Source organism: Gopherus evgoodei, chromosome 1 (assembly GCF_007399415.2).
Source record: "Gopherus evgoodei ecotype Sinaloan lineage chromosome 1, rGopEvg1_v1.p, whole genome shotgun sequence".
Classification (NCBI taxonomy): domain Eukaryota; kingdom Metazoa; phylum Chordata; order Testudines; family Testudinidae; genus Gopherus; species Gopherus evgoodei.
In genome coordinates this window covers 297601460-297628514 of record NC_044322.1, presented here as the reverse complement: position 1 = coordinate 297628514, position 27055 = coordinate 297601460, and the positions used below count along the sequence as shown (strand labels likewise).

The 27055-nt window shown below is 41.0% G+C and overlaps 1 protein-coding gene across 1 annotated transcript in view; it reads left to right on the top strand.

The window, feature by feature from the left end:
* Nucleotides 1-27055, top strand: part of TRHDE (thyrotropin releasing hormone degrading enzyme) — a 330847-nt gene that overhangs the window by 240355 nt on the left and 63437 nt on the right. Inside the window, 3 exon segments of the mRNA XM_030548722.1 lie at nucleotides 4264-4352; nucleotides 19004-19137; nucleotides 19249-19304. Of these exon segments, the coding sequence (XP_030404582.1) occupies nucleotides 4264-4352; nucleotides 19004-19137; nucleotides 19249-19304 (279 nt within the window).

The window sequence follows — 27055 nt, the reverse complement described above, 5'->3', positions numbered from 1 at the left end:
TGCCAATTAAGGGATAATACTACATATAGAATGGCACAAGCTGGAGAATGGGAGAAGGTCGTTTACCAGACTTTTACTCATTAACATCTGCACTATTCAGATCCTACAGAGAAACCTGTGGTCCACTGGGACAGTGGCTCTCAGCCCTTCCAGACTACTGTACCCCTTTCAAGGGTCTGATTTGTCTTGTGTACCCCCAAATTTCACCTCACTTTAAAACTGCTTGCTTACAAAAAATAAGCGTAAAAATACAAAGGTGCCACAGCACACTATTGCTGAAAAATTGCTTACTTTCTCATTTTTACCATATAATTATAAAATAAATCATTTTTATTGAGAGGAGGGTAGCTCAGTGGTCTGAGCATTGGCCTGCTAAATCCAAGGTTGTGAGTTCAGTCCTTGAAGGGACCATTGAGGGATCTGGAGCAAAAAATCTATCTGGGGATTGGTCCTGCTTGGAGCAGCAGGTGGACTAGATGACCTCCTAAGGTCCCTTCCAACCCTGGTATTCTATGAACATAAATCTGATATTTACCTTTCAGTGTATTGACAAGTCATTGTCAGTATGAAATTTTAATTTATACTGACTTTGCCAGTGCTTTTTATGTAGACTGTTGTAAAACTAGGCAAATATCTAGATGAGTTGCTGTACCCTTGGAAGACCTCTGCATACTCTCAGGGGTACACATACCCCTGGTTGAGAACCACTGTACTGGAAAACAAATCCTCAAGGAGAAGGGATTTGGTGGGCCTGTGGAAGTAGGCAGGTGTGAGAGATTCTAAAACCCATGCCCTCTGAGGATCTGTACACAGATATACGATAGCTCCACAGATATGAGATTCATTCTGCAAGGATTGCTGTGCCTGTGTGCCACTCTTCTGGCCCACATCCTCACAGCCTGAATCCCCCCTGCTGCTTTTGCCTTTGCCTCAGTAGGAGCCACAGAGGAGACATCTCCTCACATATCAACTTAGCTATATGTGGTTTGACTAGAGAAGAGACAGGGAGTCCATCAGAGTCCCTGCTTTTTCTCCCCTTCCTGGCCTCAAAACTTTGTGGGGCCCCAGCCGAGAGTCTTTTGTGACAAGCAAAGGAGAGGACTGGTGCTGTACCAAAAGGAATTACCCTTTTCCCCAAGAGTTTTTCGGTGAAGAGTGCTCTCTGGCCCCATGTATTTGAATGGAACTCATTAATTTCAAGTGTTATAACAGGACTCGGTATAAGACTATCTGTTGTGTAGCCGCATCAGCACTTAAAGATTTTTTGACTTACAAATTAGAATAACCTCTAAAATAGCTATATTATTAATATTTTTACTGAGATTTGTTGTTCTTTTCTGTTATCCAAACCATTGAGTAAAAGAGTAACATTTACTTGAATAAAACAACACAGGATATTCAGTCTATTTATATACAGAAAGTATAATCAGTTTAGCATCTATTACATGACATTTCCTCTCAAAATATTGAGAATAAGTTTTTAAAAAGGCAGCCAAATTAGTATGTGACAGTCTTTTTATTCTTTTGCTATTTTATATTTATTATTGTCACTGGGCCTTGACATTGAGCGAGCTATTACAAGAGCAATATTTATAGAATATATTTCATCTTTTCTCATATATTAGCCTCTCATACAGCTTTGCTGTTTTTCTCTGAATTCTCTCCAGGTTCTCAATGTATTTTTCATACTGTGATATCCAGAACTGGATATTTATAAAGGTCTGGTATTTCCCAGAGTAATTTAAGGCCAGATTTTAATATCCTTACTCATACTGACTAGCACCTTATTCCATGAGTTCTCTCATTAATTTCAATGGGACCACTCATAGAGTAGGTTTGTATTCAAATAAGTAAGGATATACAGAATCTGGCTGCTAGCCAGGGACTATCATTTCCCTGCTATGTGGCATGATGCCATTACCTGCACAGGCCAAACTCATGCTGGCTTGTATTTTGTTTTGTTTTGTTTTTTTGCTGTCATAGTACACTGTGTGTTCATATCTCGTTTGCCTTCCAGTGTGACTCACAGCTCTTCCAACATTGCTGCTTTCCAAGTATCTTCCTCCATTGAATAGCTGTGTTTTGAGTATTATTGTCCCAGATGTACTGCCCTATTTGGATCTGAATAATTTGGAGGCTGCAAACACTTATGTCTGTGAGAAATCAAGTGTGTAAAACTACTCAAGTGCATTAGTATTTGCTGAATCAGGCATTTGGATTGTAATAAGCAAAGGAATCAAATAATCCATGTAACATTAATGCCATCTGAAGATAGTGGAGGCAACAGAAGGACTTGTCTACACAGTGGGGTAATGCATCCTATGGGCTGTGATTTCTACAGAGTACTAACGTATTGTGTATTAACTGATCTGTGTAGACCCTGCTGGTGCTCACTAAAGGTTCCCTAGTGCAGAGGTTCTCAACCTTTTCTTTCTGAGCCCCCTCCCCACTAGCTATAAAAACTCCATGGCCCACCAGTGCCACAACAACTGTTTTTCTGCATATAAAAGCCAGGGCCAGTGCTAGGTGGTAGCAGGCAGCCTCCATCCTTAGAGGTTTTTGAGGCCCAGCTTGACAAAGCCCTGATTGGGATGATTTAGTTGGGATTGGTCCTGCTTTGAGCAAGGGCTTGGACTAGATGACCTCTGAGGTCTCTTCCAACCCTAATCTTCTTTGATTCAAATTGCCTGAGTCTCCACACCATAGAGGGGCCCACAAAACTCAGACTTCAACTTCAGCCCCAGGTGGCAGGGCTTGGGGCCCTGGACTTCAGCCCACACTGCGGGGCTTTGGCTTTCTACCCTGGGCCCCAGCGAATCTTAACACTGGCCTTGCTTGGCAGATCCCATGAACCTGCTTGCATCCCCCCAGGGGGCCCAGACTCCTAGTTGAGAACTGCCCCCCTACTGAACTTTAACATAGTACTGTTTCAAACAGCAGTATGTTAAAGCACACCAGCAGGGTCTGCACAGACCAGTTAATGCACAACACATTAATGCACTTTAAAAATCAGACCCTCACAGTGCACATTACCCCACTATGTAGAGAAGCCCTTAGATTCCTTTTTAGGAGTCCACCATTTCTCTCTGAATACATACTGAGGAAATGCAGTGCTATGCACTCCGTGATGCATGTAACTTTCAGCACTGTATGACAGATGTATTCCCTGGCAGACCATTAATCATTTGCAAGCATGTTTATTGCTGTTGTGACACATTTAAGTATTGCATATAGTTAAGTGGGGAAAACTCTGAATGAGCAAATTTCAGAGAAGTGATAGTTGCAGTTTTAACACTTCTAAACACCAACTCATTTTGAAGAGTGACAAATACTGGTGATCATGGAGCTGTTTGGACATTAAGTGCTGGTCCACACACATTTGCATCAGTTTAATTAAATTGATTTAAAAATCACACCTGGAGGGAGGCTCTGTAGGGGAAACATTTATAACTTTCCCAAGCTGGATGAAGGATTTTGTATTTGAGATGGTTGTGAGGGGTTGAAATAAGGGTAATAATAATGGCATCCTAATGGAATCCTTTCCATCTCCTGAGAAAAGATATACAGTATGCAGTAATTTCTCTTTAGGGTAAAACAATTTGAAGATCTTAGATGAATTACCGACATTTATTCAGTGAATGATGTAGTTGTGCACTGTGATGATGCTGAGGTTTGATCTCCCCTCCCATACACCTGTGGCAGGTGCACGTGTCCAGATCTGAATGATAATTTACCCAGGTGTCAATGACAACAGAAGGGGCAAGTCAGTAGAGGAACAGGCCCATTAACGTTACTGTCATAATCTACTAGTAATGAAGCCTATTGTAACACATTAAGAAGTTACGCTAAAAGAATGGCAGTGCTTTTAGGTTGCTTTTAAACTTAGCGGACCATCTAAACCAAACCATGTTTTCCTGTCAGGTTTCTCTTTTTCAGGAATGAATGAATGATGGTCATCTTTTTATGAGAGGTCATTCTTTCCTCTTTTATAAAAACCTTGTACTAGAAACCTTGTGGAAAAAGTTTCTTGTGTTGTAGCTTGTGAAAAATCTAATTCAGTATTTTTTTTTAAGATGAATGACTTTTTCGTTGGTTTGTTACTGCTATCATATTCATCTTAAAATCAAAGTAACTTCTTAGAATCAAAATCTTTACTGCTACTGAAATTGTATTGTGATTTCTTTGATGTGATCCCTGATTGCTGTGAGTGAGAAGAATTGGTTCAGTATTTTTGTTCTTAGATTCCCCTCCTTTGTCTTGCAGCTACTTGTGGCAGATTCCACTAACAATTGCAGTAGGAAATACGAGCCACATCTCCTCAGAGGCAATTATATGGGTGTCTAACAAATCAGGTAAAAATAAACTTTCCTCACAGTGGAATCTTGTAAAGCATACATGTGTTTTTCTGAACTGTTTGTCAGAATTGATCCTAGGTCATTATTTAGTTGCTGTGCACCCAATTACAGCTGCTTGAAAATGAACTGCAAGAAAGATAATTTGGACGGGGGAGGGATGAAGGGGGGGAAGAGGAAAGAGCCAGGTAATTTTCACAAAAGTTAGATAGTGCAAAGAAAAGGTTTTAAACAGAAAGATGTTCCAAAGCAGCTATTTTATATCTGACATCACATATTAAATTATTGTATAAATGCAATTCCCTATATAGAATGGTGAAAGCTAAATAAAATATCTTTGTAATAAAGCACCTGCTAAATGTACAGTCTGTAAACTAATAAATGCAAAATATGCAGTAATGTAATATTCAGGTTAAGAATACTGTGTTGTTGTTTTTTTCAAATTTGATCAATCGTCCACAACCAGTGCTAAGAAACATTTAGTGTACTCAAAAATCTTTTTATTGATCTCCCAAAGTGTTCTAGCCCAGATAAGTTACTAGATATTGGAGCATTATTCTGATTACCATCTTGCTTTTACCCGCTACTTCAATTCTGACACGATAATAGCAACCACTATCTTGCTAGAGCTAGAAGCCAATGCCTTTTATCACCAAAAGCCGCTAAGAATACCATCTTGCAAATGATAGAAAGTAGTCCTTTCTTTCCCTGACAGTGCATGCTGTATCTTCTCCTGAATTTATATCAGAATTGAAGTGAATTAAGAAAAAGTTGGGGAATTGTATGATACGTTTAAAAGAAATGGAAGAGAAGGAGCCATACATCCCATACATGCCTGGGCAGTAGAGGAAGAATTGACCCAGTTGACAGTCCAGAAAAGGTATAGCCTCTGAGTTTCCTTCCAGAGTAAATAGAACTGGAAGGAAGAAATAGCCAAGCCTATGTGTGCCTGTCTTTTCCTTTTTGTTCTTTTACAGGTCAGTAAGGGATAATAGTACCTTAGAGCTTAGCAACCGGCAGGGCTAGAAATGAATGGTGTATACCAGTATAGCAGTGGAAATATGAGAATCCCAACTTTCTAGTGGTATAAGGTATGTGTTTCTAGCCCTGATTGTTCACGATATATCAGACCTTAATATTTTATTACTGCTCCCATGATCTAGCTTCTTTTTTGGCACTGGTCTAGGATTGGGGTCTGGGACCAGTGTAATTTTCATTTCTAGAATTTAGACAGGAAATACAGATGTTAGTTTTTCCCACAGCAGCATTAAGTTGGCCACAGTGATAATACTTTGCAATACTTCAAGCCCCTTCACACTCTGCCTCATCCTTATCTTATCCTTGTCTTATCTGCTCTTGTCCTTCAGGGCTTGATCCAGCTCCCGCTGAAGTCAATGGTGAGATTCCCACTGACTGCAGTGGGAGCTGATCAGGCCAATATAACTATCAATCTCACAGTCTCACTTTCACACACACGTCCTTCCCTCTGCCACTGATGCCAGCCTGGAAAACTCATTTATGAGTGTCTTCCATGATCAGCTGCACAGTTTCTGCCTTGCTGGCCTTTACTCACTGAATGCCTTCTCTCACCTAATCTGAAAAGCCACTACACTCTTCTCCTTAAGATCTACTCAGAGATGCCTATAAGAAATCAACAAAATAATGATGGATATAGTGAGCAGTCATCAGGGATGGCTGTCGCCTATACTTTTAAAACAACTTGCAAATGATTCAGAGCCATAAAGTGGTGTGCGTAGCTATTCAACGTGATGATGATCTACTGTCTTTATGCTTGTCATTCCCCTACCTCTCACTCACTGGTTGTCTTCTTTCAAATTAGATTATATGCTCATCAGGGCAGGGATGGTATCATCTTGCGTGTTTCTCCAATGTCAAGCATAGTAGGGTCTTAGGTGATACCTCAATAAAAATGATGACATCAGCTTTGGATATGTTAACCATGTAACTCGCTGTACCCATTGTATTTGCAGAATACAAGGATTGATGCTAGAGGAATCCTTGGAGGTTTTCTGCAGCTGATAGAGGGATGATGTGCTTGTTGCTCCAGGAAGTGTTCTGAGTCTGAAGGAGGCAGTTTCCAGGCTTGTTAATTTGTGGGGGATCCCAGAGGGATTCCATATTGCAGAGGAGGAGTCCTGTTTGTAGTCCTGTCACTGGAAGTTGTCTAGAAGCAATTCTGGAACTGGAGGAAGAGGCTTGAGAGGTCTAACAGCTGGCTTGGGAGTCAGGCTGCAGGCTTCTTCAACTCATAAGAGCAAGTCCAATAGTGGCCATTCTGAATTCACTTATCAGTGGGACAGAGCTCAGTGTCAACCAGTCAGGGACAGGGTGAGAGGAGGATGGGTCAGTGACACACCAACCAAAATAAATGAAAAAATAAAATCCCCTAGGACTCAGAGAGGAGATTATGGCGAGGAGGTGGGGGTGATGCTGCACAGAGGTGATAGATGTACCTTCTTGCTAGGGCAGGAGCCAAATGGGGCTTTCTACCACTACTGTGAAAAAGCTCCCTCCCCACTGTCATGTAGCCAAGAGAGACTCTGAGACTAACACCCTGTGCCACAAGAGGCACTCAAAGGTGCTGGAGGGTGCACCCAGGGCCACATCCTGAAGCCAGCAACCACGAACTTTCCAATTTTGCCACAACATTGAACTGGCAAAAGTAAAGATGAGACAGAGGAAGAGAGGGCCAGAGAGATTCATCAAGTTATCCATAAGCACAATGCTCTAAGACGGGTTGGAAACCTTTCAGAAGTGGTGTGACGAATCTTTATTCATTCACTCTAATTTAAGGTTTCACGTGCCGGTAATACATTTTAAGGTTCTTAGAAGGTCTCTTTCTATAAGTCTATAATATATAACTAACTATTGTTGTATGTAAAGTAAATAAGGTTTTAAAAATGTTTAAGAAGCTTCATTTAAAATTAAATAAAATGCAGAGCTCCCAGACGAGTGGCCAGGACCCAGGCAGTGTGAGCGCCACTGAAAATCAGCTCATGTGCCGCCTTTGGCACCTGTGCTATAGATTGCCTACACTTAATACAGTTGTCTATCTCTTGTGCCAGTAATTTCACAGCTTGCAGGTTGGTCTGTCTCCCTCTGTCTGAGGCTCTCCAATTCAATAATTAAAGCAAATTATAGTGAGTTCACAAGAAAAGTACTGGGACTGGTGCCTGACTATGTGGTGGTGTTAGGAATCCATTCTGTGAACTCCAAGGTGGACTCTGATGAACATTCCTCCACTTGCAACATTTCAGAAAGGAAGAGGCTGAGTCTGGAGAGCAATAAGGGGACAAGTACATGAAAATCCCCTCAGTAGCCCTCCTCTTCCTCCCCTGCCATTGCTTCAGGGTTTTTCAGCAGGCTGCTGCTAGCATGTTCCATGAGGGATGTTCTTGAGGAAACTGTCGTCTATTCGTGTAAATGAATGAAAGCTCTTCCCGTTCCCTGCAGACAGATGTGTACCTCTTGGAGACTATAGCGACTGCTGTGCTAAAGAACTGCTCTGAGCACATGCTTGATGGTGGGCAAGAAAAGTGGGAGACACACAGCTAAGAGATGAAATGCTGTCCACACATTCAGCTGCCAATAACGAAGAGGGTCTGAGTTAGTGGGCACTAGTCTGATATCTTGGCATATCCTGCCACTGCCCTCTGCACCACAGTAGCAGTGTACACCTCTCCAAGAGCGGCGGAGGCAGTGTCAACTGGAACAAAATCCTCCACACTGTCACAAAAGGGCGTATTGCTCTCTCCCTGTGTACTCATGGAAGTACTAGTCTCCTGCTCTAGTATTTGCTGTAATGTTGACTTCTGATGGTGAAGATGCTGCTGCCCACATCTTGAGCGCCATGGCAATGTCTCAGAGTTGATTTTTCAAGCAGAGTATGTCTGCCTCGCTGTTGCCTGAGATGAAGGAAGCCAGGATACTTTTGAAATGGGTAACTAAATATATTGACACCAAGTAGCACTCCTTCTACCTGATGCCTTGGAGACGACAATTTTCCAAAAGAGCAGGCAGCATGACTCCAACTAATGACTTTCCAGCACTGTCACTCTGTTAATGGAAGGAATTCTTTATGTGCGTTAATTTTATCTCCAGCAAGCAGTGAGAGAATTACTTGACTGATCCCCACATCATCGTTGGTGACTAGCTTTGTGGCCTCATCAGTGTTGTTGGATGTCAGTTAGTTTCTTCATGAGCACCACGTGGGAATGTGACAAGTAGAGGCTGGGCTGCATGTGTGTGGAGCTATGGATGTACCATGTTTGCACTGCTGCTCTCTGCTCATACAGGTACTTCAGCCTGTAAGAGGTGGAGTTCCTGGCCACCATCTCCAGCTCCATCTGGTTAGAGTCATAGACTTTAAGTCAGAAGGGACCATTATGATCGTCTAGTCTGACCTCCTGCACAACGCAGGCCACAGAATCTCACCCACCCACTCCCGCAACAAACCCCTAATCTATGTCTGAGCCATTGAAGTCCTCAAATCACGCTTAAAGACTTCAAGGTGCAGAGAATCTTCCAGCAAGTGACCCAGGCCCCACGCTGCAGAGGAAAGTGAAAAACCCCCAGGGCCTCTGCCAATCTGCCTTGAAGGAAAATTCCTTCCCAAGCCCAAATATGGAGATCAGCTAAACCCTGAGCATGTGGGCAAGACTCACCAGCCAGACACCCAGAAAAGAATTCTCTGTAGTAACTCAGATCCCGCCCCATCTAACATCCAATCACAAGCCATTGGGCATATTTACCACTAGTAATCAAAAATCAATTAATTACCAAAATTAGGCTATCTCATCATACCATCCCCTCCATAAATTTATCAAGCTTAATCATGAAGCAAGACATGTCTTTTGCCCCCACTGCTTCCCTTGGAAGGCTGTTCCAGAACTTCACTCCTCTGATGGTTTGAAACCTTCATCTAATTTCAAGTCTAAACTTCCTGATGGCCAGTTTATATCCATTTGTTCTTGTGTCCACATTGGTACTGAGCTTAAATAATTCCTCTCCCTCCCTGGTATTTATCCCTCTGATATCTTTATAGAGAGCACTCATATCTCCCCTCAGCCTTCTTATTGGTTAGGTTAAACAAGCCGAGCTCTTTGAGTCTCCTTTCATAAGATAGGTTTTCCATTCCTCAGCCCATCCTAGTAGCCCGTCTCCGTTGCAGGGCAGAGAGACTAAATTAGGTCTGCAGATAACTCAGGCCTGTATTTTCTAAGTGTGCACCTTGCTGACTAGAACCAGCTGAAGTAGCCACAGATCTTCCAGGTTGTTAATAATGCCTGCAGATGAGTATCACCTTCAGAAATTCCCTCACAACAAGACTGAGACCGTGAGTGGGGCAAGGGATGTGATGGAAGCCACCATCATGTACGGACTTTCTGATTTAATCCATTGTCAAGTGTGACAAATCCAATAGAGAGCACGAGGGGTCTAAGTCTTCTGCGGCAGCATGCAGCTTCTCTGAGATGTAACCTGTTCTTCAAACCCACTCATGGAAAGCGCAGCATCCTGTTCACTAAGGGCGCATATTGCCAGTACTGTTACTAGTACATGTAGGTACCAATGATATAGGAAAAGATAAGAAAGAGCTCCTAGAGGCCAAATTTAGGCTGCCAGGGAAGAGATTAAAATCCAGCTGATAGCATTTTCTGAAATACTTCCAGTTCCATGCACAGGGCGAGATAGACAGACAGAGCTGCAGGGTCTCAGTGCATGGATGAGATGATGCTATAAAAAGGTGTGCTTCTGGCTTATTAGGAACCTTTTTGGAAGGGAGGACCCTATATAGGAAGGATGGGCTCCTGTTAAACCAAAATAGAACCAGATCACTGGAACCAGATTTGCAGTACTGATCACCCCATCTTAAAGAGGTCATAGAGGAATTTTTAAACTAAGGGCTTGGGGAAAAGCTGACAGCTGTGAAAGAGCACACAGTTCCGACAGTTACATTGATGGAGAGGATCTATTAATGCACATTCTCTATATCTTAGTAAAGAGGAGAGGATAGATGTCGATAAAGCACAGATGGGAACTGAAGAGAAAAAGTCAAATGAAAGTGAATCCCATTCAATAACATCACATAAAGGCAGACAAATAAAAAGTGACAAATTTTATAAGTGTTTGTATACAAATGCTAGATGTCTAAATAATAAGATGGGTGAACCTGAGTGCCTGGTATTAAATGAGGATAGTGAAATAGTAGACATCTCAGAAACTTGGTAGAATGATGACAATCAATGGGACACTGTATAACCAGGGTATAAAATGTATAGGAATGACAGAATAGGTTGTGCTGATGGGAGTGGCACTGTATGTGAAAGAAATCATAGAGCCATATCTAGTAAAAATCTTAAATGAATCAGACTGTACCATAGAATCTCTGTGGATAGAAATTCCATTCTTGAATAATTAGAGTATAGCAGTAGGAATTATTACTGATCAGTTGACCAGGATGGTGACTGTGAAATGCTCAGGGAGATTAGAGGCTATAAAAAAAAAAGAAATCTCAGTAATGGGGATTTCCCCATGTTGACTGGGTACATGTCACCTTAGGATAGGTTGCAAAAATAAAGGTTATAGACACCGTTAATGATTGCTTCTTGGAGCAACTAGTCCTGGAACCCACAAGGGAAGAGGCAATTCTTGATGTAGTCCTAAGTGGCACAAGGGATCTGGTCCAAGAGCTGAATATAGTTGAACTGCTTGGTAATAGCGATTATAATATAATAAAATTTAACATCCTGGGGGTGGAGGAGGGAATATCTAAGAGCTCCACCGCAGTAATATTTAATTTCAGAAAGGCAAACTACACAAAAAATGAAGAATCTAGTTCAATGGAAGTTAAAGGGAACTTTCACAAGAGTGAAATGCCTGCAAGTTTCATGGAAACTTTTTAAAAACACCACAATAGCTGCTCAAATCAAATGTATATTCCAAAATAAATAAGGATAGTAGAAGGACCAAAACCAGGCCACCATGTCTAAATAATAAATTAAAAGAAGGCAAAAAGGCAGACTTTAAAAATTGGAAGTCAAATCTTACTGAAAAAACTAGAAAGGAGCATAATCTCTGGCAGGACAAGTGTAAGAGTAAAATTAGACAGGCCAAAAAAGAATGTGAAGAGCAACTAGACAAAGACTCAAAACTAGCCAAAGATTCAAAACTAATAGGAATTTTTTTTTTTAAGTACATCAGAGGCAGGAAGCCTGCCAAACAATCAGTAGAGTCACTGGACGATCAAGATGCTAAAGGAGCACTTAAGACTAGGCCATTGTGAAGAAGTTAAATCAATTCTTTGCATCGGTCTTCACTGTGCACGATATGAGGGAGATTCCCATACCTGAACCATTATTTTTAGGTGACAGATCAGAGGAAATGTCACAGATTAAGGTATCAGTAGAGGATGTTTTGGAACAAATTGATAAATTAAACAATAGTAAGTCATCAGGATCAGATGGTATTCACCAAGAGTTCTGAAGGAACTCAAATATGAAATTGCAGAACTACTAACTGTGGAACATAATCTATCACATAAATCAGCTTCTGTGCCAGATGACTGGAGGACAGCAGATGTGATGCAATTTTTAAAAAAAGTTTCCAGAGGTGATCGTGGCAATTACAGGCTGGTAATCCTAACCTCAGTACCAGACAAATTGGTTGAAACTATATAGTGAAGAACAGAATTATCAGACACATAGATTAACATGATTTGTTGGGGAAGAGTCAACACGGCTTTTGTAAAAAGAAGTCATGCCTCACCAATCTACTCGAATTTTTTTGAGGGGTTCAACAAACATGTGGACAAGAGTGATCCAGTGGATGGATATAGTGTACTTGGACTTTGACAAAGTCTCCCACCAAATGCTCTTAAGCAAAGTAAGCTGTCATGGAGGGAAGGTCCTACCATGGATCTGTAACTGATTAAAGATAGGAAACAAAGGGTAGGAATAAATAGTCAGTTTTGAGAATAGAAAGAGGTAAATAACTCTGTCCACCAGGGATCTGTACTGAGATGAGTGCTGTTTAAAATATTCATAAATGATCTTGAAAAAGGGGTAAACAGTGAGTTTGAAAATTTTGCAGATGATATAAAATTACTCAGGATAATTAAGTACAAAGCACACTGTGAATAATTAAATAGGGATATCACAAAACTAGGAGACTGAACAGCAAAATGGCAGATGAAATTCAGTGCTGATAAATACAAAGTAATGCATATTGGAAAACATAATCCCAGTGATACATACAAAACGATGGGGTTTAAATTAGCTGCTACCACTCAAGAAAGAGATCTTGGAGTCATCATGAATAGTTCTCTGAAAACATCCGCTTAATATTTAGCAACAGTCAAAAAATCTAATGGAATGGTAGGAACTATTAGAAAAGGTTTGGATGATAAAACAGAAAATATCGTAATGCCACTATGTAAAGCCATGATACACCCACACTTTGAATACTGCATGCAGTTCTGGTCTCTGCATCTTAAAAAAAGATATATTAAAAATGGAAATGGTACTGACCAGGGCAACAAAAATGATTAAGAGCATGGAACAGCTTCCATATGAGGAGAGATTTAAAAGACTGGGACTATTCAATTATTGATAGTGGTTGCTGAGACAAATGTATTGTGGGAACACTTTCTTCCCAGTATTCCCACCAAAACTATGTCCATATGGGGGCAGTGATCTTTCCCACACATGGGAGCCATGACTAATAACCACATCCTTTTTAGAGAGGAAATAATGGAGCAAGATTTTAGAGGGAGCTGTAGCTGCTGGTGCTTGGGCAATAGCCTGCTGGGGTCAGCCTCTAAAGCAGAATCAACCTCAGGCCATTCAGGAGGAGATACAAAACTAACTGAAGCTATGCTAAATTCCACCTCTTCTTAATCATTACCACTTCCTGCCCCCTGAGCTTTTGATTGTGCCCCAGGGCAATATTCCTCTCTGGAGGAGCTGTCTGCATAGTGGCATTATGATATTATGATATTAGGCTGCTGACTCCCCATGGCAATCTGGTTCCCTCCCTTCACTTCCTTGGGTTCATGATGCTGAGCTTCCACAACTGTTTCACCACTGAGCAAACCACATCTCAAGAGCTGGTTTTTCTTTTCCCACCCTAAACTGCTGCATAGAAGAGTGCTGCTTCTGTGCAGCCTCGTGCCAGGGTCTGCTCATAGGTGTCGTGTGAGTCTTCTGTTTGGTGAGGCTTACACGTGAGCACCAGAAGCTCCCTAGAAAGTGCAGGGGGGGCACTGGTGCCTGGCCTGTGGCCTCACCCCCAAGACCCTACCCTCCACTCCACTTCTTCCCCCAAGGTCTGCCCGGCCACACATTCCTCTCCGCTGCAGAAAGGAGTGAGTGGCAGGCAGGGGGCATCTAGGGGGAAGAGGTGGAGCAAGGGCGGGGCCTCAAGAGGGAGCATGGGTAGGGCCACGGTCCAGGCACCTGTGGTGCCCCACACTTCTAGATAACTTCACTTCCAGCATTTCAAAGATAGCGGGACGGCGCACCCCCAAGGGAGATTACCTGTGCCGCATCCATGGCATTAACCTTCCTGCATGGCTAGCCTATTTTGGGGAGGCTTAGTTTCCTCAGGCCTCTTATACATGCCGCCCGTGGGTCTGCTGGTGCCACTAACAGAGCTCTCAGATTGGAAGCCATGTGAGGGATGGTGCAGTATTGCCTCTAGTGGAGCAGCATTGACAGCTGCTGAGTCTAACCTGAATTGCTTCCACTTTCTTTTCATCTGTCCGAACAGGGAGAGAAAGGCAGGATTAGTGAGGCAAAATCAATGAATATGTCCTGCTTCACTGCAGTACCCAGCAACTGTGGGGGTCAGGGAGTCACAGTACCTGGAAATCCCTGCTTCCTTTCACCAAAGATGTACGTTCAGTCACAATCACAGCTCTCCCTCTATCCCAACAACTGAGCCAGGACACTAACAGAGTTGCTGCTCTTACTGTATGATGCCACATGTGGATAAAATGGATCAGTACCACACCCTGAGAGTGTTAATGGATACACTCATCCGATGAAAATATATGGTGCAGAAACAACTTTTTACCACACTGAATTGAAACAGAATGGCAAATCCAATCAAAATAATACTCAAATCATATATAAATAAAATATTTCATTTGACTTGTTTTGGTTTGAAATTTTCCCACCAAAAATTTAGAAAAATTTTGTTGAAACTGAGATGTTCCTGCAAAACATCTTCATATTGCCAAAACATTTTTTTTTAATGGAAAAAAGTGTCTGAAACTTGTCAACCATCCCTAAGTGGTATAAATGTGCCTTATACTGGTATTGCTATTCATGAGGGGAATGGGAATAAGCAATACTAGCATAAAATTGCTTTATTCCATGCTAATTTAACCATTTATGTAGAAAAATGACACTTCTAACCAAAATAGTTAAATCATTATAAAAACGGCTTGTAGACAGGGCCCATATGTTTGTCAGCATCAATGCACTTCCTTCCAGATGGATGCTCGATGCATGGATGTGATCTTGCAAGATGCTGAGTTCCCCCTGCAAGGTGCCCAAAATCTGTAACTACTGATCTCCATGGGAGTTGAGGCCACTCAGAACCTTGAGAGTAAGAGGTCAGAACCTCAAGTGATCAGGCCTGCAAGATCTCATCTAATGAAGACAAGGTGACCTCAGGTTTTAACAAGAGTTTAGCAGGTAAAGGTTAACCTTCACTTTCCCATAGTCTTTAACTTAATATGTTAACAATCTGCCTTGTCTCCCCTAGGCCTATCACTAAGGCCGCTTTAAGGACTCTTTCCACTGCAAGAGTAGTATACAGTGAATGCAAATGTAATTAACCCCAACTTTAAGACCTCTTCACTCTGCCTGAGTTAACCAATTCTTCATAAGACTCCAGTATGTATGTGCCAAATTTATAGTTTCAAAGCAAAAATATTTTTTGACCAATCAGAGTGAAAATACCTACTGAACAATATTCGTAAAGGAAAAAAAGTAGGATGCATTTTTTTATTTCCCTAAAACTCAAAAATAACTATATAGTTTAGTCTGAACTTAAAAATCAATCTTTGCAATCAGTAATGAGCTATTTCTGCCCAGAAAGAATATCTTTTGAGAAATTTATGAATAATTGAATATAGTGTTTAGAAAGGGATGCCACCTTCTCCTGGACTGTAGTGTTGCTACTGTGATAGTCTAATAAATATATTTTTGACAAGTGAGGATATTGCCTATGTGTATAGTGGTTTTCAGTTGCACATAGCCACCAGATAATGAGGGAAAAGGAAAACTTTGTGTATAGAAATTCATGAGAATATACACAGGCTCAGACATCAGATTCCAGTAAATTATATGGAATTATGTGAAGTACATGCATCAGACAACCCTTTACAATAACCACTTGCTTGTTTGAGCTGAGATGGCATGGAAAGATTCCTGTCCCCTTTTGCTTGAAAAGGTCACATATCAATGGCCTTATGAAAAAAAAAGTTATGATTGTAGTTAAAACTGACTGAAAGCAGGGATAATATTTTCAGTTTTTGAAAAAATACTGCTGTTTTGTATCAGAGCAATCTCTGTATGACATATCCTACAACTGATTTTTATGGAGGAGGATATTATGAAGTAGTCAGCTTGGACTGGCAGGTATCTTTTTGTATCAGGTCATGTGACATAAATAGCTTACATAGTTTGTGACAAAAAGCTACAAGTGAAACTCCTTTTATTAGAAGGAAGTGTATATATTTGTTCCCTTTATTTTATCAGAACCTACCTTACCCAGATAGTCTGCACTTAGTTATAGCAGGTTATTGGACAAGATTGGTTCATAACTAATTTTGGATCATTTGCCAATTTGGAAGGTGTTTTAGATTTAATTTAATAGTATGAATTAACCATTTACGAGTCATTATATTCAAATATTGCAGCAATTAAAGCACAATTACTAATAGAAAACTCATACACAGAAACAAATATAACCAGTAAAAGTAGCCATATTGAATTTTCATTTACTAAAAAGCATGATGAGCTCAATACTGGCTTATGTCACCTCTGAAGTACAAAACAAAGCTAAAACTCGCAATGAGTGGGTCCATTGCAGACAAACAGCCCTCCCACCACTGTTCTGCACCATCAGTTGACATGTGGGAGAGAACACCAGCATCTGTAACCCTTAATCATACCCATAACCTCTCCTCCTTGCAGTAATCCTGGTAGCTTCTCTGCAGAGAGAAGAACATAATTTTAAGATCATATCTTAAGCGTGGAGATCTTATTTCAATCAGTTTCCTGTTATGCCAGGTATCTTCATGTGTCTTGACTGGATACAGAGTCCCTCTGCATCCTCTTCTGTGCCAGCCATGGTTGTGTTAATAAGGATAGGTATGGTCAATGGGTAACTGAAACATACAAGAGTAAGGAGTTAATGTGTCCTTTACTCTTGTCCAAAGCTGTCACATTTGTTCCTCGCTATATTACTGTATAATTAAGGAGTTAGTCTGTTTACACATAAAATTGAATTGGTTTAAATAAAAGTGTGATTTTTTAAGCCAGTCTTGCTAACTTGGTGAAACTTTGGGCGTTGAAACTCTTTAATCAATTTAAACCTAGCTTATAGTGGCGTGGTTGCCCTCATAAATTTGCAGGATAAGCCAAAATGATGTAAACAGTTTTATACCAATATACTTGTGCCCTCACAGGAGTTTTCACCAGTTTATATAAACTGTTTAAATTAAACTAGTTTGTTTAAACTAGTGCAAGTTTAGATAAGCCTTAGCAGAGAAATAACAAGTAGGGAATTGGATAAGTTTTTGCAACTTCCAAAAAAGTGTTTTTAAAAAATGTCAATATTAGAAATACTTTATCAGTGACAGAACTGTGTTGAAGTAATTTATGGAGGCTTTGGTCCTGCAAACATTTAACTGAACTCATATGTATAACAGAACTGCAAGTATACATAAAGTTGCATATGTGCTCCGTGTTTGTAGAATCAGGGGTTTTGTGGTCTGTATTGCTGCACCTTAAAATTTTGATTATTGCCATATATCTTATCATGTGCTACTGGAATTATAGTTAAGATGGAGGTGTCACATGTACCCTACACCCATTGTTTTAATCTCTTTTTACTTTCTCACTAATTACTTTTTACAAAAAATGCCATACGTGAAAACCAGGTAGTCTAGTATGTCAATGTATCTAGCATTAGATGGCATATGTGATTTATCAAACCATATTTATTTGCATTTCACTTCATTATTTCATTAATTTTATATAGTTCAGCTACACTGATCAGGTTTCCATTGGAACTATGTCCAAGCGAAGTTTGCATGTAGTTTTCTTTTTAAAAAAGATGACAAGAAAAACAAATATTAGGCTGTAACTTTGATCAAGAGCATACAAGCTAAATTACCTTACAGTTCTTTGTGTGGCAATAATTTAAAAAAAACCACCTTTTGATTTTCGAGCAAATCCTAGTTTAAAGAAAATAATTAGTTGAATCAAAATAATTTACTAAATTAAGGCATTCTTTGTGAGACACTTGGGGTTTGATCCTGCATTCCTTGCAATCTTACTGAAGTTAAAGAAATTTAGAATATGGAATGTGTTTGTCCTGCAGATGTTTATATGAATGCTTCAAGCACATGAGTAGTTACCTTGAAAACAATGTTAAATACTTGCAGAAGTGTTCATGGGATTAGACCTAAATTGTTGCTGAAAATTTAAAAAGGAATGAAAATAAAAACACACAGAGTGTAAGATTAACTGGTTAAAATGAAAAGATCTTTTCAGTGACTAGTGGCTACAAACAAAACTGCTGGAAACACTTTCAGTTAGAAACCTGAGACTAAAGGACCTGCTCCCATTGCTTATGCACAAAACTATTTAGGAATTAGCTATAAACCAAAGGCTTGATTCTGATCTCACTTTCACTAGTGTAAACCAGAAATAACTCCCTTCAAATCAACAGAGTTACGCTGGTGTAAAACTTAGGTAGGGAGATTGGAATCAGGCCCCAAGTCTTGAAGTAGCAATTGATTTCCCAGGCATTTAATTAAGGATATCTTGAAAAAAATGCCTCTCCAAGGTCCTGATTCTGTAACTGCATCCTCATAGGTGCAGGTTGAGTTGGAAGATCAGGGTCCAAACTGGGTTGCTTCTTTATATTACTTGAGGTAGAACGCATGATGAAAATTATAATTATCCCACCAAATTAACTGTGTCATTAGTGTACATCTATTCTTTTAAATATTTTACTAGTGATTTATGAAGTTTATGTCAAGTATCAGAGGGATAGCCATGTTAGTCTGGATCTGTAAAAAGCAACAAAGAGGCCTGTGGCACCTTATAGACTAACAGACATATTGGAGCATAAGCTTTCGTGGGTGAATACGTGCGTCTGACGAAGTGGGTATTCACCCATAAAAGCTTATGCTCCAATACGTCTGTTAGTCTATAAGGTGCCACAGGACTCTTTGTTGCTTTTTATGAAGATTATGTAAATTGAAATAATTGTTTTACTCCCACAAGTATTCCGTTTAAGGAAAAATAAGTAAAACATGTTCTTTTACAATGTTAAATCCTTTTCAAATTAAAAAAATATAATCTTTTCCTTACATTATTCTTTGGTTCCAGAACATCACAGAATTGCTGCTTTAGACGAGACAAGCTGGTTGCTGGGGAACATCAATCAAACTGGCTATTTTCGGGTTAACTATGATGTAAGGAATTGGAGGTTGTTAACTGACCAACTAATGAGGAACCATGAGGTAAGCTCCTAGTTTCGTGTTTAGGATCTGCTTTGATGTGTGAGCTGTACAAACCATGGCACTGCTTTTATCATCCTAAATGGTTCCATTTTTCTGGTTTTCTCCTCACAGGTTATCTCTATCAGTAATCGAGCAGGTTTGATCGATGATGCATTCAATCTAGCCAGGTATATTTTCCCGTAGATATCTAACTTAGTATAAAGTCCTGTAACAATTCTTGCATTTAATTTCCCAGAGGATGTGCGTGTTTTGAAGTTAAAATTTTTAACACACTTTAATTGCTGCCACCTTTCCTTTCTTTTCTCCTCACTTCCGCCCCCCCCCCACCTCCAGTATGGCGCATAAGCACTGTCTGTAGCACTCTCCTCACTCTTGATCAATAATTGCCGTAGGGTATTTCCAAGTCTTCAGAGTCGTGTTCAATTTTGCAGCAAGTTCAAGATAACACTTTAGAGATTAATAATCTTTTCCCTATTTCACTAATGAACTAGGTTTGATATTGTTGGGGTTTTTTTAAAATAACCCTAGAGGTGTCTTTAATTTGTAATGGAAAACATCTTCAAGCTTCAGGATTTTTTCTCTCTGATATATTACTGTTATATTTTCCAGTATATTTTTTGGTAATCCATCATAGAAGGATTTTTCTGTGTGATGATGATTATGCCACATGGAAGGTTTGTGGTTCTGTTTAAAAGTTCCAAATTTAAATAGTATTTTAGTGCTATTTGCGTAGTTACATAATTAGATTAAATAATACGATGCTGATTCAATAATGATTTGTTTACAACATAAGGGAATGGAATCTCATCTCTTTTAAATTCAAGACTACATCTGTAGTCAAAGAGTAAAGAGAAGTGTAAGAACTGGAGCTCGTCAGACTTTAAAATACTTGATATCCTTGGGAACACTCCTGCTCTCAGCCAAACACCTTTAGGTCAAAGTTTATATAAAAGCTATATCTAAGACTATTGGTTGTTCTGTTTACTGACATATTTATGGCCAGAGTTTGGCTTTAAGCTGCTGGTTGCAATAGACCGCAGCACAGAGGTGCTTTGAATCAGCTGGGACTCCCAGAGGTGTATTACTAGACTCAGCCATGAATACACTAAGGAATGCAGGCCAGGTTTGCCCCAGCTATATCTTTTGAAAGAATGGCAATGTTCCCTCCCCTACATACTCCTCTCCACCTACTTTTGGGACGTTGGTACCACTGCCAGTACTAGCCTGGACAAGGGGTGGAACTAGGATTATTCCTTGCAGAGGCGTACTGGGTTGCAGGGAAAGGTAATCCTTGCACCCACTGGATATAGTAGATTGAAACAACCAACTACTGTACCAGCTAAGTAGGAAAAGAAGTTTTGGAGAAAAACTGCTTTCCCCAGCCTGGGAGAGGAGTGGGAGTGCTCTTTCTTTCCTTTTAGCCCCTTTTAGCATGCACCTTCCCACATGAATGTGTGCAGACCTAATTACAGTTCATCACTCTGAGTGAAATCCAAGCCCCATTGACTTCACTGGAGCCAGCATTCCATCCTTAGTGTTCTACATTGCCACTAGAATGCTGTATAGTGCTGTGAGCAACCTTGACTATTTAAAGTACTAGTGCATATACAGTTAAACAACATTCTGTTCTAATTTAACTATAGTGTGACACTTCAAAGTTTCTTTTCACTGCTAATAAAGCTTGAGTTGCCTGCAGCCATACAATATTAGTCTGTGATCTCTTCAATTTCCATAAACTAAACAATGTCAGATCTGGCCAGTACCTCAGTGAAAATCCATGCACTGCAAGAAGTTGTATTGGTAATTCAGTAGGTGGCCATCTTCCCTCTGAATCAATAGTGAGCTAAGAGCCCTGAGTACTGTTTTGTTGAAAGTGCCCATTTTTAGATGAGATATAAAGCCAAAGTCCTGACTGCCTGGAGTCATTAAAGGTTCCATAGTGCTTTTTACAGACTAAGGTCTTTAACCCAGGTGTCCTGGCCAAGTTCATATTTGGGTTATTATGTTTTGCTTACCTAAATATTCCTCCAGGTTCAGATGAATAAGGCATGGCTCACTTACCTTCCCGAATTGTTCTGTAGTATTGCTGAGTATTACTACATTTTCTAAGGAGATGACAGAACTTCAGTGATTTTTAAAGCACTTTGGGATCTTTCCCATGGAATGCACAGTAAAAAATGTAAGTCAGTATTGTTAGGGATGATCACAGAGGTATTCTGCTGTTGTTGGCACTTTTGCATAGCGGAAGAGTGTATACATATGTCTTACTTGCCTAGAGTGAAATGTTCCTGTGATGGAGATCCATAGGTAGATCTCTATTTTGTTTTTTGTTTTTCTTTATTTCTATAGGGCAGAGTAGTATATATCACTATGAATAGGTTGCGTTGCAAGAGAACCCAGATATGGCAAATTGGGTTATGGGAAAGGTTTATATATTTACATACAGCAGTTTTACAGCCAGCGTTCAAAGAATAATAAGCTAAATTACTGGGGATAGATAAACTTGCTGTATTTCTTCAGATAAATGTAAAACATGCTTCTTATTCTCTCCCTTTCAGTTCATGGTCAGAATATCATTCTTCCTTAGACAAACAATGAAGCACCCTTATTATAGAATCATAGAAGATTAAGGTTGGAAGAGACCTCAGGAGGTCATCTAGTCCAACCCCTGCTCAAAGCAGGACCAACCCCAACTAAATCATCCCAGACAGGGTTTTGTCAAGCCAGGCCTTAAAAACCTTTAAGGATGGAGATTCCACCACTTCCCTAAGTAACCCATTCTTCACCACCCTCCTAGTGAAATAGTATTTCCTAATATCCAAACTAAATCTCCCCCACTGCAACTTACGACCCTTTGCTCCTTGTTCAGTCATCTGTCACCACTGAGAACAGCCTAGCTCCATCCTCTTTGGAACCCACCTTCTGGTAGTTGAAGGCTGCTATCAAATCCCCCCTCATCCTTCTGCAGACTAAATAAGCCCAGTTCCCTCAGCCTGTTCTCATAAGTCATGTGCCCCAGCCCCCTAATCATTTTCATTGCCCTCTGCTGGACTCTCTCCAATTTGTCCACATCCTTTCTGTAGTGGGGGGCCCAAAACTGGATACAGTACTTCAGGTGTGGCCTCATCAGTGCCAAATAGAGGAGAATAATCTCTTCCCTCGATCTGCTGGCAATATTTCTGCTAATGCAGCCCAATATGCCATTAGCCTTCTTGGCAACAAGAGCATACTGTTAACTCATATCCAGCTTCTCTTCCACTGTAAGTCCCAGGTCCTTTTTTGCAGAACTGCCGTTTAGCCAGTCGATCCCCAGCCTGTAGCAGTGCATGGGATTCTTCCATCCTAAATGCAGGACTCTGCACTTGTCCTATGCCTGTGTTTAATTTAGTCATATTGTTTCTCTAGATACATTGCTCATATTTTATTTTTTGGCTCTTTGATCCCAGTCCGGCTGCACAGCTGGGCTTAGGCAGGCTCCCTGCCTGCCCTACCCTGGCTCCGTGCTGCTCCCGGAAGCAGAAGGCACGTCTTTGCAGCCCCTGGGGGTAAGGCGGGGGGTAGGGAGTGTCTACATGCTGCCCCCTCTCTGAGCACTGGCTCCGCAGCTCCCATTGGCTGGGAACTGCAGCCAGTAGGAACTGTGAGGGAAGTGCTTTTGGGTAGGGGCAGTGCGCGGAGACCTCCTGGCTCGCCTGCCTAGGAGCTGCTGCCAGAAAGATGTGCCAGTTGCTTTCGGGAGCCAACCAAGGTAAGTGCTGCCTGGCTGGAGCCTGCACCCGTCACCCCTTCCCGCACCCAAACACCTTCCCAGAGCCTGCACCCCTTCCCACACCCAAACTCTCTCCCAGAGCCTGCACTCCCTCCTGCACCCAACCCCCTGCCCCAGCCTGGTGAAAGTGAGCGAGGGTTGGGCAGATCGAGCATAGGAGTGATGGGAGATGGAGTGAGCAGAGGATGGGAAGAGGTGGGGAGGGGAGGGTTTGGGGGGCGGGAGTGAGACTTGGGGGGGAAGGCAGGGGGGGTGGCAGGGCCTGGGGCTGAGTGGCAAATCTGAGAACCACTGACATACAGGTTATGCCTGTAGTAATAGGGGCATGGTTGTATGAGACAATGCTGTGGGGATTCTGGGCATTGCTATGGCTCATACAGAAGACCCTAGAAGCTGACTGGCCCTCAGGGCTATCAAAGTTAGGGTCTTTCAATTTCCTAACAGGATCAGGAGGGCACATGGGTAATTCAAAGCTACTTTAGTCCTCGTCCCTGGGCTGCAAGTTCTATGCAACTCCTCATAAGAGGGACAACACAGAATCTCACTTCAGATGTTGAGTATTACCATGTTTAGTACTTTACTACTATATTCCATATATTGTAGTATTTAAGTCTTGTGTGCAGTGCAGTATGTTTGTCTTCTCTTAGCCCACAGGCACTGGCTTTTGTTTTTGCTGGTGGGTGCTCCTCTCTGCCCCTTCCCCTCTGTGCGAGAGGGAAAGAGGCTGAGTGGGGCCGGGATAATGGGGGAAGAGGCAGGACTTTAGGGTGGAGCATAGGTGGAGCAGGGGGCAGGACCTACTAAAGATTATTCCGGCCCTTCGGGTGCTGAGCGACCCCTATGTTTTTTCGGTGGGAGCTTGAGCCCCAGAGCATCCACAGAGTTGGTGCCTGTGTCCCACCCTATATAGTGGTTTGTGATGTGTGGAGAGTATGCTTATGTAATCGTTAGTGCTTAAGATGTGAGAGTAAGTAACCTCATTAACCAGATATATAGGTGCTAGTTACATAGATGTCATATGTTCATCTATACCAACGCATATATATGTATATGCACTCTGAAAAAGAAGCAGTGAATGTACATATGTTTAAAATTCCTAGTTATTAATATTTTCACACTTAAAATAATTAATAAAAAGAAAACAGGTGGCATGTAAATTTTATTCTTGCCTTTCTAAAAATTTGTTCCAAAGTAAGCAATTCCCTTTCACCTTACACTGTATTTCTGCCTGAATGTATGATATGAGTAGTCTATATGCAGAACAACCCATCTCAGAAGCTTCTGAAATACTCCCTAGTGTGTTGCTAAACTTGATAAGGTTCATGTCCATTCTGCAATACAGCTATTTGATTCACTTTTCCAGTGTCCTAATATGATTTTTCTAGCTGTTCTTAATGCTAATTTATCCACATTTTGTTTGTAGAGGATGTACCAATTTCTCTCTTTAGTGTAATTTAATACCCACAGGTCTGGGGGAAGCTACAAAATTACTTCTATAATCCATCTTGGAGCACTGAATATTTTCTTTTGATATGCATATATGCTTTTACATCTCCAAACTGTACATTATCATCTTTATCTCCCCTTTTAAATCTCCAGCATAATGGTCTTTCAAACATAAACAATCTAGATGAGTACATACCTCAAAGGAGCATTTTAAAGTTGTGTAGCTTTCATTTCCCAGAGTTTGGTTCATTAAGTGTGAGTTTATTCTTTCCCAGTGTCTGGGTCAGAAAAAATTACTAGGAGTTGAACTGAATTGTTTTTGAAAATTATTAGTGGTTGGGTGCTCTGTGTGGTTTGTCTGACTTCTCAGAATCTGGTAATTCTGTGGATTTATTTTAGTGTAAGGTAAGAGAGAATCCTAATGCCCTTTAAACACTCTTCTCAGCTATCGTCCCTAGGCACATCCCGAGCAGTGACAAACTTTTTGGGCGACAATCCCTTAGGCTTAATCTTCATGGCAAACTTTACTGGCATAGCTGTGTCAGCTAAGAGTGTGAAAAAAATTACACCTCCTGCACCAGCATAGCTGTGCCAGCAAAAACCCTAGCGTAGGTGCAGTTATACCAGCAAAAGGATTCTTCTGCTCGCATGGCTTATGTTTTTTGGGAAGGCAGTTTAATTGTACCAGCAAATGACTTCCTTTTCAGTATAACCAGTGTCTGCACTAGAGGGCTTTGTCGGCATAGCTATAGTTGGTATAGATATGCCATAAAGCACTCGTAGTGTAGATGAGCCCGTTGTCTTTTTTTGACCAAAAATTTTGAGCAAGAATAGGCTTCAGGCACCCGTCCTTCACTGCCTCACTTAAAAGTTGAAGGTTAACTCCTTTAATATGGATTACTTGAAATTTCCAGACAGTCTAAAATCACAAAGGTTGCAATAAAACAAGATTTAAGAGTATACAGAGAAAATCAAATTAAAACAGAAGAAATTGTATGCACAATAAACTGAGCAAAGGGTAATCCAGATAACTACAATCAATGGTGTTGCAAGAAGTAGGAAACATCTTGCTATTCTTGAGAGTGTCAGTCTTGTCCTTCACATTTCTTGTTCTTTTCTGTCCTTTTTTTCTGGCCAAGTATATCAGAGACCCAGCGCCTATGGTGCCATGTCTATTTCCCCTTGCTCCCTGGGATCTAAGGTCCTTGATAGTCTCTGACACTCGTTAAGGGTGTGACATTATTCAGTATCATACCAAGCATGTAGACCTAGGTTACAACAGATTTTCAGCAATATAATGTTTGATCAGGTGTACTAAGTGTGGAGAAGTGGAATAGTCTTAGTCTCCCATACACTAGATATTGCCCCAGGTTTTGTTAACCTTCTCCTTCCAGCCCTGGAGTTGCTTAACTGATTTCCTCTCTGGAAATGTAGCATGTTTCCAAGGTTCCTTTGATCTTGCCTGTGGTTTAGTCAAGGTGATTGGATCCTGGTTTGCATGTCATTTGCTCAGAAAACCAACTCTTGATTCTGACGATCTGTCTTATTGACTGGTATCCAGTTTTCTATTTTGGAGCAATGTCATTGAGAAGGTTGTGGTGAGGCAACTTGTTAGTTTCTTGAATATTCAGATTTTCTTCATGTTGGTCTATTGGATCAGAGTCTCAGCAATGGGGTAGAATCTGGACCGGTTACATTTACTGGTTATCTGCTAGCAAATAGCAAAGATAAAATGTTCATACCAATTAATTTAGATCTTTCAGCAGCATTTGATACTGCTGATCGATCAGGAGTTCTGGTGGATTAGCTTGTAGGCCTTGGTGGTGGTGAATTTTGTTGCTCTATTCCTATTTTGAGAGAACCCTGAGGGTAGTTGTGGGAAATTGTTATTCTGTCCCAGATAGAGTGCATGGCTCAGATTCTCTCCCAGACCACAAATTGCCACCCTGACACTACTTCCTGGGTATGTCTACACTGCAATTAAACATCCGCAGCTCGTCCATGTCAGCTGACTCAGGTTCATGGGGTTCAGTTATAGGTCTGTTTAATTGTGATGTAGATGTTTGGGCTCTGGCACCCTCCCCTTTCATGGGGTCCAGGAGCCCCAGCCCAAACATCTACACTGCCGTTAAACAGCCCTGTAGCCCAAGCCCCATGAGTCCCAGTCAGCTGACATGTTCCAGCTGCAGGTGTTCGATAGCTGCTGTATATTCCCCAAGTACAGTCATAGGATAAGGTAATATTGGACCCAGAGGCTCCTTTAACCAACTTGAAAGAGTAATTGGAATAGCTGTCTGGAATAGCTCACAACTGGGAGTGCCTGCCATAGGGCAAACTGTCAGAAAACCAGGGCAGACGCCCCAAACTGGGTGTGTGTTCTATAATTAGCTTTCACCAACCCAGTAACAAATGTGAATTCGTGGATCTCTATACCTATCTTACCATGGAGGTACAGCCCCTTAGACTCTCCAGCCTATCTTGCCATCCAGACAAACTGGACTTTGTGATAATGGTCACTTAAACCAAAAATCACACCACGTCAGGTTGCTCCCAGTCCCAAGGGACCAGCCACTTACTCAGATCAGTTGGTACTCCAGATCTTACACCAAAGAGAAGGCTGGCAGCCAATTCTATTGTAAACTAACTAAAGATTTATTAGCTAGATAAAAAAAGAATGGGAGTTATTGAGAGGTTACAGCGAGT